This window comes from Cebidichthys violaceus, unplaced genomic scaffold, assembly GCF_023349555.1.
Source record: "Cebidichthys violaceus isolate CVI_PGR_0920_01 unplaced genomic scaffold, fCebVio1.0.p SCAF_4, whole genome shotgun sequence".
Lineage (NCBI taxonomy): Eukaryota > Metazoa > Chordata > Actinopteri > Perciformes > Stichaeidae > Cebidichthys > Cebidichthys violaceus.
In genome coordinates, this window is record NW_027176594.1 from 7,119,685 (window position 1) to 7,135,250 (window position 15,566).

The 15,566-nt window shown below is 38.8% G+C and overlaps 1 protein-coding gene across 1 annotated transcript; it reads right to left on the minus strand.

Annotated features, from left to right (window-relative positions):
* Positions 1-914: 914 nt before the first annotated feature.
* On the minus strand, positions 915-14,924 carry LOC137885010 (polyunsaturated fatty acid lipoxygenase ALOX15B-like). The gene is made up of 14 exons (XM_068727133.1): positions 14,772-14,924; positions 14,204-14,408; positions 13,966-14,047; positions 13,499-13,621; positions 13,296-13,399; positions 13,001-13,167; positions 12,688-12,831; positions 11,274-11,477; positions 10,758-10,844; positions 10,339-10,508; positions 9,754-9,875; positions 9,073-9,173; positions 8,164-8,334; positions 915-1,094 (listed from the first exon to the last, which is right to left on the minus strand). The coding sequence occupies exons 1-14, from the start codon at positions 14,922-14,924 to the stop codon at positions 915-917; spliced, it is 2,013 nt and encodes a 670-aa protein (XP_068583234.1).
* Between the last annotated feature and the right edge of the window lie 642 nt (positions 14,925-15,566).

Below are 15,566 nucleotides of genomic sequence, written 5' to 3' on the forward strand. Positions count from 1 at the left end.
AAGACTGTATATAAGAAGTGAACCATTAAGTTAACACAATCAGTCACAACACCGAGCTCAATTTCAAGCATGTGGAAAAAAGAAAAACAGATAAAACAATATTAAATAAAACCAAGGTTAGCAGAAGTTCTAGTAACGCAAAACATATTTTGTGTCAATACATTTAAGATTCCTAGAGTATAATACAAGTTGAATAAAAGAAAAACATGTGGAATTAAAAAATAAAATAAAATAATCAAAATGAATAATCACCTGTTTAGAGATATGTTTGGAACAAACCAGACATTGAAGAGCTATTGATGAAAATCTCTCAACAAATTTCTTACAAACCCATACTAGAAATAAATCGAAGAAATGGTGAACAAAAATCCGTATAGTTTATTTTTTGCGAAACATTTCACAGTACATATTTTAGTTAGGTATTTTTCATTTTTTTACAGAGGCAAAACACCCAATATCGATGTTATGAATCAATTCTTTATTATGCGGCATGGGGGGAACACACCTCAGGGATGAAAGTGCAGTTTCTCTCTGTGGCTAAGAATTTTATATAGAGAAAAAAAACAATTATAAGGACAGGCAAAAACAACTGCAGGACCATTGAAGCAATATCTCTTTCTATGGTGACAGAAACCTCCTTTCTTCTACAACATTAAGCATACATTGCTCTGTTTGATAATTCCTTGTTTTGCAGTTTATTTCTAAAGTGATACAGTCATAATGCTAAATAATATTTTTCCCACAGAAAGTTTTTAAAATAAGATGCTCTGTATATTAATTAACGATGATCACATGCAGTACTTTCTTTCACCTATAGTAGTTATCAGTTAAAACATGCAGTTCTTCCCTTTCTCACTTTTGTTAATATGATGCTGTATTTGGCCAACAGCTGTGGAGGTCACACCTTATGATATTCAAATGGCCACACTATTTTCTACCACCACTGGATCCAAGTATGTGTATGGGACCTCCAAATTCATGTTTCTGGTGTTGATGACTGCACTTAACATTTGAAGCTCTCCTTGAAAATCCTTGATCAGCTGGCAGGGAATCTTCTCACTAAAATGCTGCTCTGGGTACTGGCCTAGAAGGACCTGATGACATTAATGATACATTTAAAAACTTTTTTTTGAAATGTTTATCAAACATAAACTATTGGTAAAAGAATGAACAGTTGTATGAAGTGACCAGGATTTTTCCGTGGATCGAAGAGGGTATTTTTGTTCTAATACCTCAAACATAAATGTGATTTGCTGATTTTATTTTCATGTTTTTTTTTACACTTACGGAGTCATAGGATGGCCTGCTAAGTAGCCACATGGCGGCCATTCCATTGGCTGCTATGCCCATGTTAGGCAACGCCTGCAGCATCGTGGCCTCGTTTGTTGTTCCCTTTTTGGTTGGTGGAGGAATTTCCAGGGTGGTGGGAGTGTTGGGCATCCAGCCACCGTAGTCAAACTGCGACGGATGAATGATTGACAGATGATTAATACTTTGAGAAGCCACGCCATGTCAGGAGTTGGAAAGTTGACTTCGTTGGTCCACACTGACATATTCCAATATGACATATTCCAATAACTGTTGGATGCATGCAATATGGATTGGAACAAAACTGTTACAGAAATTCATGGTCCCCAGAGGATGGCTTTGGTGTTCCAAACTTTTTCCCTAGAGCCACCATGAGGTGGACATTTGAACTTTCTGCTGGATTGCCATTTAATTTAGTTTAAACATTCATGTTGAACTCAGGGTGATAACTTTAGTGATCCTGTGACTTTTCATTGGGTGCTATCATCAGATCAAAATTTGTATATGTCCAATACTTTGGTTTGTAGCCAAATACCTTAAAACAGAGGTACTGCAGGGGGTCTGCAAATTTTTTATTTTTTTTTCCAAAACATGAATCTCTCCATTATTTTAATAGTTCAGTATTGTATGCAGGATAACAGGTATGTTTATGCATGGCAGTGGTACTAATAGGCCATCACTCATTTTCGTTTCCACATTTATGTTTAAAATAAAAACGTCAATTTGAATAGCTTGTATGCATGATTATCATACATGGTATGTTTCTAAATGGCAGTGGCTCGGCCACCCTACTCACTGTACCTTGCACATGTTTAAAATAAAAACATGAATATGAATATATTGAAATAATACAATATATTGAAATAATACAATAGCTTAGTATTGAATGCACAATAACAAGGTATGTTTATACATGGCACTAGGACCAGTTTAATATAAACCACAATTTTATACAATATACTGTATATAGTAGGGGGTCCCTGCTCCATCTCTCTATCAGTTTGGGGGTCCTTGGCCTGAAAAACGTTGAAGACCCCTGCCTTAAAATCTATTGACATTCTGATCAGCCTAAGCTGTACTTTTTGTTTTGTGCTAATTTCGCAAATGCTTGCATGTTAACATGGTAAACGTAGATTGTGATCTTATAAACATTATATCTGCTAAAAGTCAGCATGATAGCGTTGCCATTGTGAGTATCATAGCATTCGTGGCATTTAGCTCAAAGCATCACTGTGCCAAAGTGCAGTCTCACAGACCTGCTAGCATGGCTGTAGACTCTTGTTTATGTTAAGGACTTAAGGCTGACAGACAACCTGATAAACCTATTCCACAAAAATAGCAACATTATGATTTAATAAAAAGGCCTTACTTGTCCAGTGTTCTGCTCTTCATTGTAGCTTCATACATAACACACAAACATGAGACTGGTATTGATCTTCTTGTCTCTTGGCCAACTCTTGGAGAGAAAGTAAAAATGTGTATTTCTGTATGTGTTGAATTATTACTTTTAATTAAACCCGAAAATAAATGGTTATTTCATATTCTGTAATTCCATTACAGTGCCCTCTGTCATAATATAAATTATTACATTCAGACATCACCTGTCTTTGTGTCAACCACACTTATGATTGCTTTTTATTGAAACTGAAGCCATAAATGTTGGAAGGTAGGGATGCCCTTTCCCTAATCTCAGAGGTTCTCAATCAAAGTAGTTCAGGCTGGTTCATTCATAAAATTTTACAGCCAACTGCCAATCTACTCAATCAAGAGGCAAATCACTCATTTACTGAATTGTCATATTTTAAGGAATTGTTAATCTAATTAGCAACAGTTTCTCTGGTGACTGCTATGGAGCATATGTTTCATGATAAACTGTTAGCAGGAAATTGCATTAACATGGACTAACTGAATGAAATTATGCAAAGAAACTGTTTGTAAAGGGCAAAAGAAGAGAAAAACCATACACATGTTGCAGCTTAACTGATCCTCTATGAGAAACCAACTGAGTTACATAGGATAATAAAAGCTAGCTAGTAGAGAGGGCAGAATTTAGAGCTCTTGTTTTCCAATACCAGGACACCTGTACTACCTGTGGATGATATCCCAAAGCTTGAGTCCATCATCCCTGTAGTAGAAGTTCGGTACATCCTCCAGCCCACGCTCAACAATGTCGTCTGGTATGCACAGGGAGCGGTAGGTGTTCATGTTAACTGTCACGTAGACCTGAGAGGAAACACTTTAAAATACTGGTATCATAATGAAAAGGCTAATGGAAAATGCTGTTATAATAACTAATATTAAATTATTCTTACCTTATTCATTACAATCCAGTCTATGTGAACTGAAAAAGCATCTCTCTTCTTACCAAAGAAGACAAAGAAGTTCCTTCTTGAACTGCTCACCATGCACTGATTCATATACAGTTTTGTGGGAGAGTATTCAGGGAGTAATAACCAGCTGAATGCTGATCAATTTAGACCTGCAAAACAACAGGGAAATGAAGCAACAGTGCCGGTAAGAGGCTTGATTAGTCTCACCTTTAGTGAATCATGGTGTAAACACAAACAGTGACAGAGGGCGAGAGGACTGCGGTAGAGCCAGAGACACAGGCTGAGAGAGCTGCTGACGAGACGGCAGACGGACCACAGAGCGGGTGCAGTCGGAGGCAATGCAGGAGATTGCACGGCGGAGAAAGTCTGAATTGTAGTGAATAAAGAACAATAGAAACTGTTTTTGAGTGTGCTGGAGTCATTGCGCTCACGAATCCCACGGTGGTAACCCGAAGCGTGTTACAAAAGGGTAAAAGTAATGTATCCTAAGTCATTACATGTTAAATCCATGTTAGAGGGATATTTTGTCTACTGGTATACTACTAGACTAAATCCTGATCTTTTTCAGTTTTTTCCATGACATTTGGGAGCTAGTCCAAGATGTCTGACTTGAGGATTCCCTGAAACGTGCTGACAGGTCAACCATGCACAGCCGAGGAATGGGTTTCTCCCTAAGATTGGGTCGTAATCAACCTGAGGGGACTTAATACCCTGAAATACGTCCCATCTTTGTGAAGCTTTTAAGTTTCAGTTTCTGTTGACAATTTGTCAGAGGCCTTCACTAAACTCTATGGACGTTTGTATTAAGTATATAATATTTCTATAGTTTAAAACTATACTCCATATTGTCAACAAAACTTTATATAATAAGCTTCAAAATGCTTAAATGTATTATATTATTTTGTATATTATAAAGCTGTTCATGTGGTTGTATCTTAGTGTTAGTAAGGAAAGACTTAATATGCTGGTTTTATCCATTCACAACAAATCTTGTGTATAGATCACCTAGTGTCAAACTCAAGGCCCGCAGGCCGGACCCGGCATGCCACGTCATTTAATGACCCGCGCAGGTGCATTTCCGCCAGCAAAAAAAAATAAAGTTAGATTTGATAATGAAAATATCCCCATTGTCAAAAGTCGAAATTATGAGATACTTAAACAGTCATAGAAGCAGCTCTTATAGAAATGGATTGTGAGTACATTGAAGACTACTTTAAACGTGGCTTAACAACAGATGAAATACTTCGAAGTGCTTGCTGTTTCACGTGGGATTGTTCTAAGGAAACGCACCCTTGAAAGGATTTTAAGCAAGAAGCAGCTCTGGCGTAGAAAGAGTAAAACCGATGTGGCTGAGGTGGCAACCTTCATTGAACAGCAACTGGAAACATCTGGTCAGTGTCATGGTTACAGATGGATGCACCAAAAGTGCCATGGGTATTTTTATTATTTTTCCATTTCGGCGTTTAACTTTGTCAGTTAAATTTTATTTCACACTGTGATGGTGAAGGTAAACTGTATTTGATCCGTGGTTCACATGTGTGCTGAACCATGAGGGGGGATCCGTACGGATCACTGATCGACAACGATCCGTTACACCACTATTATTACTATTATTCACTCATGGCAACAACATGTCTGTGTGCCGACATTAAAACTATCACAACAGGTGGACAGGAGAGGGAACAGCCTGTAAAGCGGTTTTCCAACAAGTGATTGAGTTGAAAAAGATTTTTGCAGAGGGAATAAAATGTAATGAAAGATGGGAAAGCGAATACATGTTTGTGCTTCAAGGAGAAAAAACGGTATGTCTTCTGTTAGAAAAATTAACTCAAGGCCGATGTAAAAATCATTAATCAGGACATTTATTCTTGCAAGAAGGAGACAGAGTTGAAACACATACAGGTCATGTATCAAGGCTGCTCAGAGGTCTGTCTCTGAGTCTCTGATATTTATACTGCGGATAACACACAAATGCGACAGAGTAATTTGTATAAGTTCCGGACATTTACAGATAAGACACTTTTGGACAATTTGTTCTGTTAAAGGGTCACATTATCCTAATCGGAAGACGTCATGGTTGCAAATCAACCTACGTATGCATTGACGTTTTCTACATATTTATTATCTCTTATTTAGGACAAACAGCTGAAGTGCTTCTCTAGTAGACAACTGATACTTAATAGCAAAAACAGCTGAGATGCTTAGAGTACATCCACATTACTCCGTTTTCGTTTGGAAACGCATATGTTTTGCTACGTTTACACTGAGCGTCCACACTACGCCGGCGTTTTCGAGCACCATAAACAGAGGAGTTTAGAAACGATCCCGAAGCCGGATAACTTTGAAAACTCCGAGTAGCGTATTCGTGTGGACGGACGGAAACGCATAAGTTTGGAAACAATGATGTAGACACCCGCGATCGACTACCAGGTTAATTTAACACGGACAACTGATTACAGGCATTGCTGACCTTGTTGTTTTTACTAGCAGCTGTTGTCCAGTTAAAGTCTGCATGTCTGCGGAGGAAACAGCTGTTATTGTAGTGATCAGTGAGCGGCATGAGAGAGAGAGAGAGATCAGTGAGCGGGGAGAGAGAGAGAGAGAGAGAGAGAGAGAGAGAGAGAGAGAGAGAGAGAGAGAGAGAGAGAGAGGGAGACCCGCAGCACTGTAACTAACATTAAGTCTGAAAAATAAAACTTATTAAACTTTCCACGAGCTGTATCTGTTTGAGTTTATAGAGGAAGATTTTAGAGAAGATCTTAAGTATCAAACACGTACTTACGATCATTAAAGACTACTTTATTACTCTGGTTGCTTAGTTACAAAATACGACAATCTACTTCCTGTTTACATTGGCGCATGCCCAGTGTACGTGAAGAGTCACGTGATATTCGTTTCCAGGCGTGTAATATGGACGGAGATCATTTCGGAAACGATGGCTGAAACGCCGTGTGGATGGAGATCGTTTTCGTTTGAAAACTCCGTTTCCAAACGAAAACGGAGTAGTATGGATGTAGCCTTAGTGTCACAGGAAGTTCACACAAACATTCACATGAGGACATAAGCCTTTGTAAACGTAAAACAAAAAGAACAGATTATTCTATTAGTTATATTTCTCCAACATCTTCTGTGTTATGAGGCAGTGTCGGTGATGAAGGAATACAATTTACGTCTGCATTTTGACACCAAACACGGAGCCAAGTATACGCTAAATTTAGCCTCCAAGAAAAACTTAAAATTGTCCAAGAATTAAAAAAAAAAGTATAGGCCCATGCTAAAAAAAAAGTATATGCTAAATTTAGCCTCCAAGAAAAACATAAAATTGTCAAATAATTAAAAGACAGACTGCAATCGCAGAATATATTTCCAAAAAATTGCAGCCAAAAATGATGCAGCAAAGTATTTTTCAGAGGGTGCATTGAAGCAGTGCATGCTAAAGGTTTGTGAGCAGGTGTGCCCTGACCAGATACAGACTTTTAAAAAATTTGTAAAGAAACACCATCACAGACCGAGTTCAGGAACTAGCAGGCAATCTGACAACACAGCTAGCCGAAGAGACAAGCAGTTACTTGTAAGCATCTAGCAATGTTTATAAGAGGCTGAAGGCAGACGTGACCGTCAGTGAGGAGCTCTTGGATGTAGCTGCCATGCACAGGACGACGACAGGGAGGGACATTAGTGATGCAGAGAGGTGACAAAAATAGCTTTGAACAAAGTAAATGTAAAAACTTGTGTTTGATGAAATTTGTCTTTGTTATTTTCTTTAAAAGTTTGATCTTTGATAGAGTAATGTGGGTTTCTTAACTCTAAATTAAAATATAATAGCAGAAATGTGCTCAAATATATTTTTACATTTATATAACTGCATGTACAATATTTTTACAGTTGAATAAACAATAATCAAATGCAGAGACAGCTATTTAACAATATGATGAGTAGTTACATTAGTAGTGACACAGTCTTACAGTTACAACCGGCCCTTTGAGGGCAACCATAATGCTGATGTGGCCCAGAGTGAAAATTAGTTTGACACCCCTGCTCTACAACATTAAGCATACATTGCTCAGTCTGATAATTCCCTTTCTCACTTTTGTTAATATGATGCTGTATTTGGCAAACAGCTGTGGAGGTCACACCTTATGATATTCAAAGGGACACACTATTTTCTACCACCTTTGGATCCAGGTATGTGTATGGGACCTCCAGATTCTTGTTTCTGTTTGTGATGTCCTCACTTAACATTTGAAGCTCTCCTTGAAAATCCATGATCAGGTCGCAGGGAGTCTCCTCAGTGAAATGCTGCTCTGGGTACTGGCCTAGAAGGACCTGATGACATCAATATATACATCACAAAACTTTTTTAAACATTTAAATGTTTATCAAACATAAACTATTGGTAAAAGAATGAACAGTTGTAGGAAGTGACCAGGATTTTTCCGTGGCTCGAAGAGAGTATTTTTGTTCTAATACCTCAAACATAAATGTGATTTGCTGATTTTATTTTCACGTTTTTTTTTACACTTACGGAGTCATAGGATGGCCTGCTAAGTAGCCACATGGCGGCCATTCCATTGGCTGCTATGCCCATGTTAGGCAACGCCTGCAGCATCGTGGCCTCGTTTGTTGTTCCCTTTTTGGTTGGTGGAGGAATTTCCAGGGTGGTGGGAGTGTTGGGCATCCAGCCACCGTAGTCAAACTGCGACGAATGAATGATTGACAGATGATTAATACTTTGAGAAGCCACGCCATGTCAGGAGTTGAAAAGTTGACTTCGTTGGTCCACACTGACATATTCCAATATGACATATTCCAATAACTGTTGGATGCATGCAATATGGATTGTAACAAAACTTTAACAGAAATTCATGGTCCCCAGAGGATGGCTTTGGTGTTCCAAAAGTTTTCCCTAGAGCCACCATGAGGTGGACATTTGAGGTTTTCAGAGAAATGTCTCAACAACTTTCTGCTGGATTGCCATTTAATTTAGTTTAAACATTCATGTTGAACTCAGGGTGATAACTTTAGTGATCCTGTGACTTTTCATTGGGTGCTATCATCAGATCAAAATTTGTATATGTCCAATACTTTGGTTTGTAGACAAATACCTTAAAATCTATTGACATTCTCATCAGCCTAAACTGTACTTTTTGTTTTGTGCTAATTTCACAAATGCTTGCATGTTAACATGGTAAACGTAGATTGTGATCTTATAAACATTATACCTGCTAAAAGTCAGCATGATAGCGTTGCCATTGTGAGTATCATAGCATTCGTGGCATTTATCTCAAAGCATCACTGTGCCAAAGTGCAGCCTCACAGACCTGCTAGCATGGCTGTAGACTCTTGTTTATGTTAAGGACTTAAGGCTGACAGACAACCTGATAAACCTATTTCACAAAAATAGCAACATTATGATTTAATGAAAATACCTTACCTGTCCAGCGTTCACAGCCGAGTGTTGTCCTGAGCAGGTGAAGATCACCATGGTGACAAACTTCACCATCTCAGCCACGGTGGTGAAGCTCTCTGGAATTCCTGAGAATTAGAGGGAATAAACTGTGTTTCCTAAAAGTTCTCGGGATTCAGAGACTAAATAAAGCAGTAAGCAAACATTTGCAATGTAATGACATAGTGGGGTAATGGCTACTAGAGAATGAAGTCGCTCTCCCTCTCTGTGTATTGTAATCCAAGCTTCTCTGTGTTTTGTTTACGTAGCCGGGCCGGCCCCACAGGCATTTTAGTGCTTGTGAGTCTCAGTGTGTTCCCCACTGGTTAGCTCAAGGTTGCTGCTCTACACTGTGCTCATAGGGCGGGACCGCTGATAATGCCGTCCTGACACACGGCATCATCACAGAAGCGTAGCACCCACCCTCCAGTTCCCCCCCAGATTAACAATATTAGCTCTGTCAGCCCTGTTGCCATTGTTTGTGCTGTTATCACTGTTAGCTTCTAGCTGCCGACTCAGCTGTCTCCATGTTGAGAGACTATACAGCCCGATATCACAAATTTGCCTCAAGGGTCTTTACAATCTGTAGAGCATATGACACCCTCTGTCCTTTGACCTTCGCTTCCGATTAGGAACAACACCCCCATAAAATATCCCTTTAAAGCCCACCTGTGCCGGCTTGGGAAAGAAATCCATGTTCAAAAATGTCAGAAATCCACTTCTGCAGTTCAGAGTCTTTCTGGACCTCGGTGTCATCCTTGTAGTAGAAACTCAGCACTCTTTGCACAAACCTTTGACAAATGTGGATAAGTTCTGTTAAACACATTCCCAGTTGAATTATTATTTTTATTTTGAATACGCACTGCAGTAGTAAGACATTCTTTTGGAAGACAATTTAAGGCCATCTCTTTAGAATGATCAGTTCTGTTCTTTGTAAGAATTTGATGCAATAGCCTAGTCAAGAAAGTAGATAACACAATTATAAATAAATAGTTTGACATTTTACAAAACTTGCCAATTGTATTTCTTGTTGAACGTGAGATGAGAAGATGAATATCACTCTCATATGTATGTGTTAAGTATAGGTCTACAACTGGAAACAGTTGGCCTGGCTTGCTTCATAGTTCAAATATATACCTATAAGCACCTCTAAATTGGCCAGATTGGTTAACACATTAGCATGGCAACTACATGTCACTAAAACATACATGATTTTGCAACAATGTGCAACAGAATGCCAACTGCCTATAATACCTGTGAGTAATATCCCAAAGCTTGAGTCCATCATCCCTGTAGTAGAAGTTCGGTACATCCTCCAGCCCACGGTCAACAATGTCGTCTGGTATGCAGAGGGAGCGGTAGGTCACTGAGGACAGTGATCTCTTCAGGAGTGTCCTTTTACCCTCACCTCCAGAAGCTGCAAACTAGGAGACAATCAAATGTGTACATGATTGGTGTGGAACATTTTTTTCAGTCAAACTTCATTTTGATGAATAATATAATAATCTTGATGAGCTTCAGTTGTCCGTACTCGAATATGAGTTTATTATAACACAGATCTGACATAAGAGAAGATCTTGGTAATGTATGCCTGGATACAGTAATACCTAAAACATTACATTTGTTCAACTTCATACACTATGTCCCCACTGAGCATGTTGTTCATTTCATACCTTTATGAAAAATCCATCATCAGATATTAGAAGACTTCGAGCTAACTTGTTGATCTGTAGAGTGTAGCGAGTGTGAGGTACAAGCAGCTGAGGGAAGGAGGAAAACTCTGTTAACTTCATAGCACGGAACTGAAGTAAACTCTGTTAACTTCACTTGGAGAGCAGGGCTGCCTTTCAGTCAGAGGATCGGCGGGTTGGATCCCCGGCTACTGCTCTACTAGTCTCATGTCAATGTGTCCTTGAGCAAGACACTTAACCCCAAAATTGCTCCTGTAGCTGTGTCTACGGTGTGTAGATACTGAATTGTAAGTCGCTTTGGATAAAAGCGTCTGCTAAATGACCGTAATGTAATGTAATGTAATAGCACACATCTTGATGCTTCTATACCATTCAGCTGTGTCAAATACTTACAAATATATACACACTAAAACATTAAGATTCATCAACTTTGGACACAAAAATCAGCAACTTCAGTAAAAACTCCAGTGAAAGTTCAGTATTCTCCCTTTCAGTTACCTTGTGCAGCGGATGCACCATGGGCACGTTGCGCAGCAGTGACACTGCAAAAACTTCAGCCAGTAAATGAGTGCGCAGCAGGTGAGCATTGAGTTGATGCTCGTTGAAATCTGCAGCTCTCACAAAAATCTTGGCCGTCAACCAGTCGTACTCAGAGTCAGTAGGAAAGAAGATGGGATTATCATCTGCTGGAATCTGCTTCAGCTGCAGGAGAAGGAAGGGAGGTGTGGTTAATTCAATCCATTCAATACATTACCAGTAGTGGTCAATAACGTTAGAGGATTTTCTGAAATTGTTGTATGTTTACTATAGGTTTCATCAGCTTTTCAGTTAGATACTCTGTTGATCTTGAAGAGCAAATTCACAATTCACACAGATGAAAAAAAAATTGGTAGTTTACAAAGCTAGTTCTAAATGTGCTCAAAGAGTCAGATGAATAGTAGTAATTCAAGCAAACTCTAATTTCAATGTCCAATTAAGCTTAGTTCATACTCGCCGTAGTGAAGCCGGCGCAAGGCACACGTGATCACATGACTGTCACAAATAGTTCACTCATAAAAACACTATTTACATGTCTAAAGATTTCTATACAGGGCTTGTACAAAGGTAATAAAGTAGTCCATTAATATGAGATATGACTTTACAGATAATTACAATCCCTCCTCGTCATTGTGGAGGTTGATTTATGGCTTTTAGTCTGATACACCTACAGTCTATGGGCATATCAATGGGTTACACTCATTGTCTTTTTGATTCTGTACAGTTAATTTTGTTCGTACGCCTTCTGGCGTTTCGGAGAATAATGCAGTGTATAAAAGCCTCCTTTCATGCTCGGAGCTCACGCCAAGGGCGAGTATTAACAAAGCTTTACATTTGAATATCACCACAAACCACCAATCATGACACATCATCAAGTAGAGGCAAATAGGTTTAGCCTTTGTTAGCCAGCTAACATTCCCTTGGGTGCAGTGAAACAAAATGGAACGGTTTTGAAATCAAAAATGTAATATGGGAAACAACAGAAAAAGCTTCAAAGTGTGTGGCGATGAACCCTGAATACATGAAATTTGGATTCATAACGGTAGGCAGTGAAAGGTGAGGGTAAGAAGAATATTGATTCTGGTCTTTACAGCTGAGAGAAACATCATTTACAGCCTAGTTACGTTTTTTTTCCTTTTTCTTTGTCACGTTATGGGTTTTTTCTCATTTATTAATTTGGGTTTTAACGATCAGAAGTGAGCCAAAAGGAACACCTGGTTTAGAGTGCATGAAAAAAGTATAACTTTCAGGGATGGAAAACAAATAGGGAACTTAGAAAGGAGAGAAAACAAAGATCACACTTAGAAAATGGATCACCAGGATTGTTTTCTCACTTGCTTCTTAGGGCTTCCGTATATTTGAGTGTTAATCTCACCTGAATAGCAATTGGCATCAGCTGATCATCAGGTGTTTTGTGAAGCAGGATGAGGGGAGCCATCAAGTACTGTCTCTTCCCGTTGATGATGTTTGGTTTCAGCCCATCCAAACGCTTGAAGTCACACAGGAATATGTTTCCTTCCTGTATTTAATTTTAGTGAGGATGAGAAATAATTTGACTCACATGCATACAGTGAATATTAATTATACTAAGTGAACGTAACTGAATGTTAGTGCAACATGCATTTCCAAATTGAACATGTCATGGAGCAAAATATGAATCTAAGATCAATCAAAGTCAAGACATTCACCTCCATTTCATCTTCCAAGCTAGACTGACCACCGAGGAAGATCATGTCATCACTGACAGGAAAGTTCTTGGGCAGGACTGAACAACGTTGGATCAACATGGGGTTGACACCGTTTAGAAACTGGTAGCCAAAGAAAGCGTCCTCCTTCCAATGTTCCTGGACATATTCTGTATATATATATATATGTATAATATGTTTAGCATCATGGAATACAGTTGAATATCTGAATGAGTACAATTTAATGTACTACCATGCATACAGTATCAAGTATTTCATTAAACTACCATGATAGTACCTGATATGTCAGTTTGTTTGAACCAGAACACCTTCTTGATAGCATCAATATTAGGCCAGTTCTCCTTGGCATCAGTAAGTCCCTTCAGTTTCAGCTCAGCCAGCCTTGAAAATAAAAGCATAGAGTAACTTTATGATGATGCCCTACTGATTTAATAGCCAGGTACATAGATACATTGATCTGACAACATTTGAGGACTTCACCCAGTGAGTGCAGTGAAGTTAAACTCTGTGTTCTTGGTGAAGGAGAACTGGACCTCACTGGGCAGAGAAAGAGGGTCTTCTGCATTCATGCAGTGGGGTACTCCCTCTCTATAGTCATCCCAGCTGGAAAAAAGAGAGGAGCAGAGTAATAAGGAACAGTAGATACCAGTGTATCTGCAGTTCTGTTTTAGAGTATGCAAGCATAATATACTTGACACGTATGCTATATTGTAATTTTGCAACATCCATCCATCCATTATCCAAACCGCTTATCATAATTCGAAGGCAGAGTACACCCAGACAGATCGCTAGACTTTTTGCAACATGTTATAATATCAAATATTTCAATAAACCCTGGCAGGTGTAACAATGTCATATGGTGGTTAATTTTCATCCAAAAACGACATAGATGAATGTTAGTTTTGGGGTGCTTAAAGTTAAAAAGTGTATATGCTCTGATTGCTCACCGATAGTCTTCCTCTCGCTGCTTCAGCTCCAGCTCCCGACTGTATTTGCCAAGAGGATGGTCGTCTTCAAAGACTCTCAGAGCTTGAAGAAAGAAATAACAAGGTTTTAAATTGTTGATAAAATTGTGTTGGTATAAATTTGCCTCCGCCTCCTTTTAGACCAGCATTTCCTTCTTTTATGTCTTCTGTGGTCAGTGAACAGCATACAGGATGTCTGACAAGTCTAATTCACACAAACCTGTTGCCTCTCTGAAGCGGTGCACCTCACTGTCAGTGATCCAGCGGTAGATGGGAAAGTTGTAGGTGTCACCCTCAGGGGATTCCACTGCCACCTTGGCAGGGAACCAAGACTTTTCGAGGAACAGTAGGAGACACGGTTTATCTATCTCTATTAGGACCAGCTTTCCAATGGAGACGGGGCAGGACACAGTAAAACTGGACACCTGGAGTTGAAAACATTCATACAAAAGTAAAAAATGTATTTGATAACTAAGAACTGAGCTGTAACATCCCAATACGTATCATAAACTGCTGAATGTGGAAGGGTGGACAAAATAAAAATGTAAGCAAAATAATGTCACTGCATAAAATATGAATTTTATGGGGATTTTTTTGTTGCTTTGGTCACCTTTGTGGCCGTAAATTAAAGAGTTACAGAGCAGCACATATTCTGTTGCTGCACATATGAGTCTGAATTGACCAGATTTTACATCAGCTTCTCTAGATTGATATTTAATGTGCCATAATCTCATATAGGTAAAGTTGAGACAGTATGCTATACATTTAGAGCGATATTTCAGACTTACTGCTCCACTGATGAAGGATAAAGGCCCTTTGAAACCAATGAGCCAGGTGCGTTTGCTCTCCCCTTTCGTGCCCACCAGCTTAATGCAGACACTGTTAAAAGTGCTGGCAGAGGCAAGGTTGCCAGTGTATACGGACACTATATAATTCATCATTTTCACACTGGAAAGCAGAAGAATCCTGGTGGGGAGCAAAAAACAATAACCATTCTCAGCACTGTTCAGGTTGTCATGTAGATGAACCTGAGAATAAACACTTTAAAATACTGGTATCACAATGAAAAGGCTAATGGCAAATGCTGTTTTAATAACTAATATTAAATTATTCTTTTCTAGCTTATTTATTACAATCCATTCTATGTGAACCGAAAAAGCATATCTCTTCTTACCTGTTAATGAGACAAAGAAGTTCCTTTTTGAACTGCTCACCGCTGATTCCCCTTTTTATACAGTTTTGTGGGAGTGCATTCAGGGAGTAATAGCCAGCTGAATGCTGATGGAATGTTGGACATGTATCAAGTTAGACCTACAAAACAACAGGGAAATGAAGCAAATAAGGAAGCAAAGCTTATCATTCAAGACAAACAAGGTTTTCCACCTGTGAGGAAAGTCCCTGTTATAATTATGCATAGTCGTTACGATCCTGTTTATATAATAATGACCATAAGCTATCTTATGTATTCACATGATGGTTATTGGTTAAGTTGGTAACTGCATTAAGTAAACTCGCAATAGACTTTAAGGGTAAGACTTCATTCTGTATACATGTGGTATGTGTGTATTTTGAGAAACTAAGGA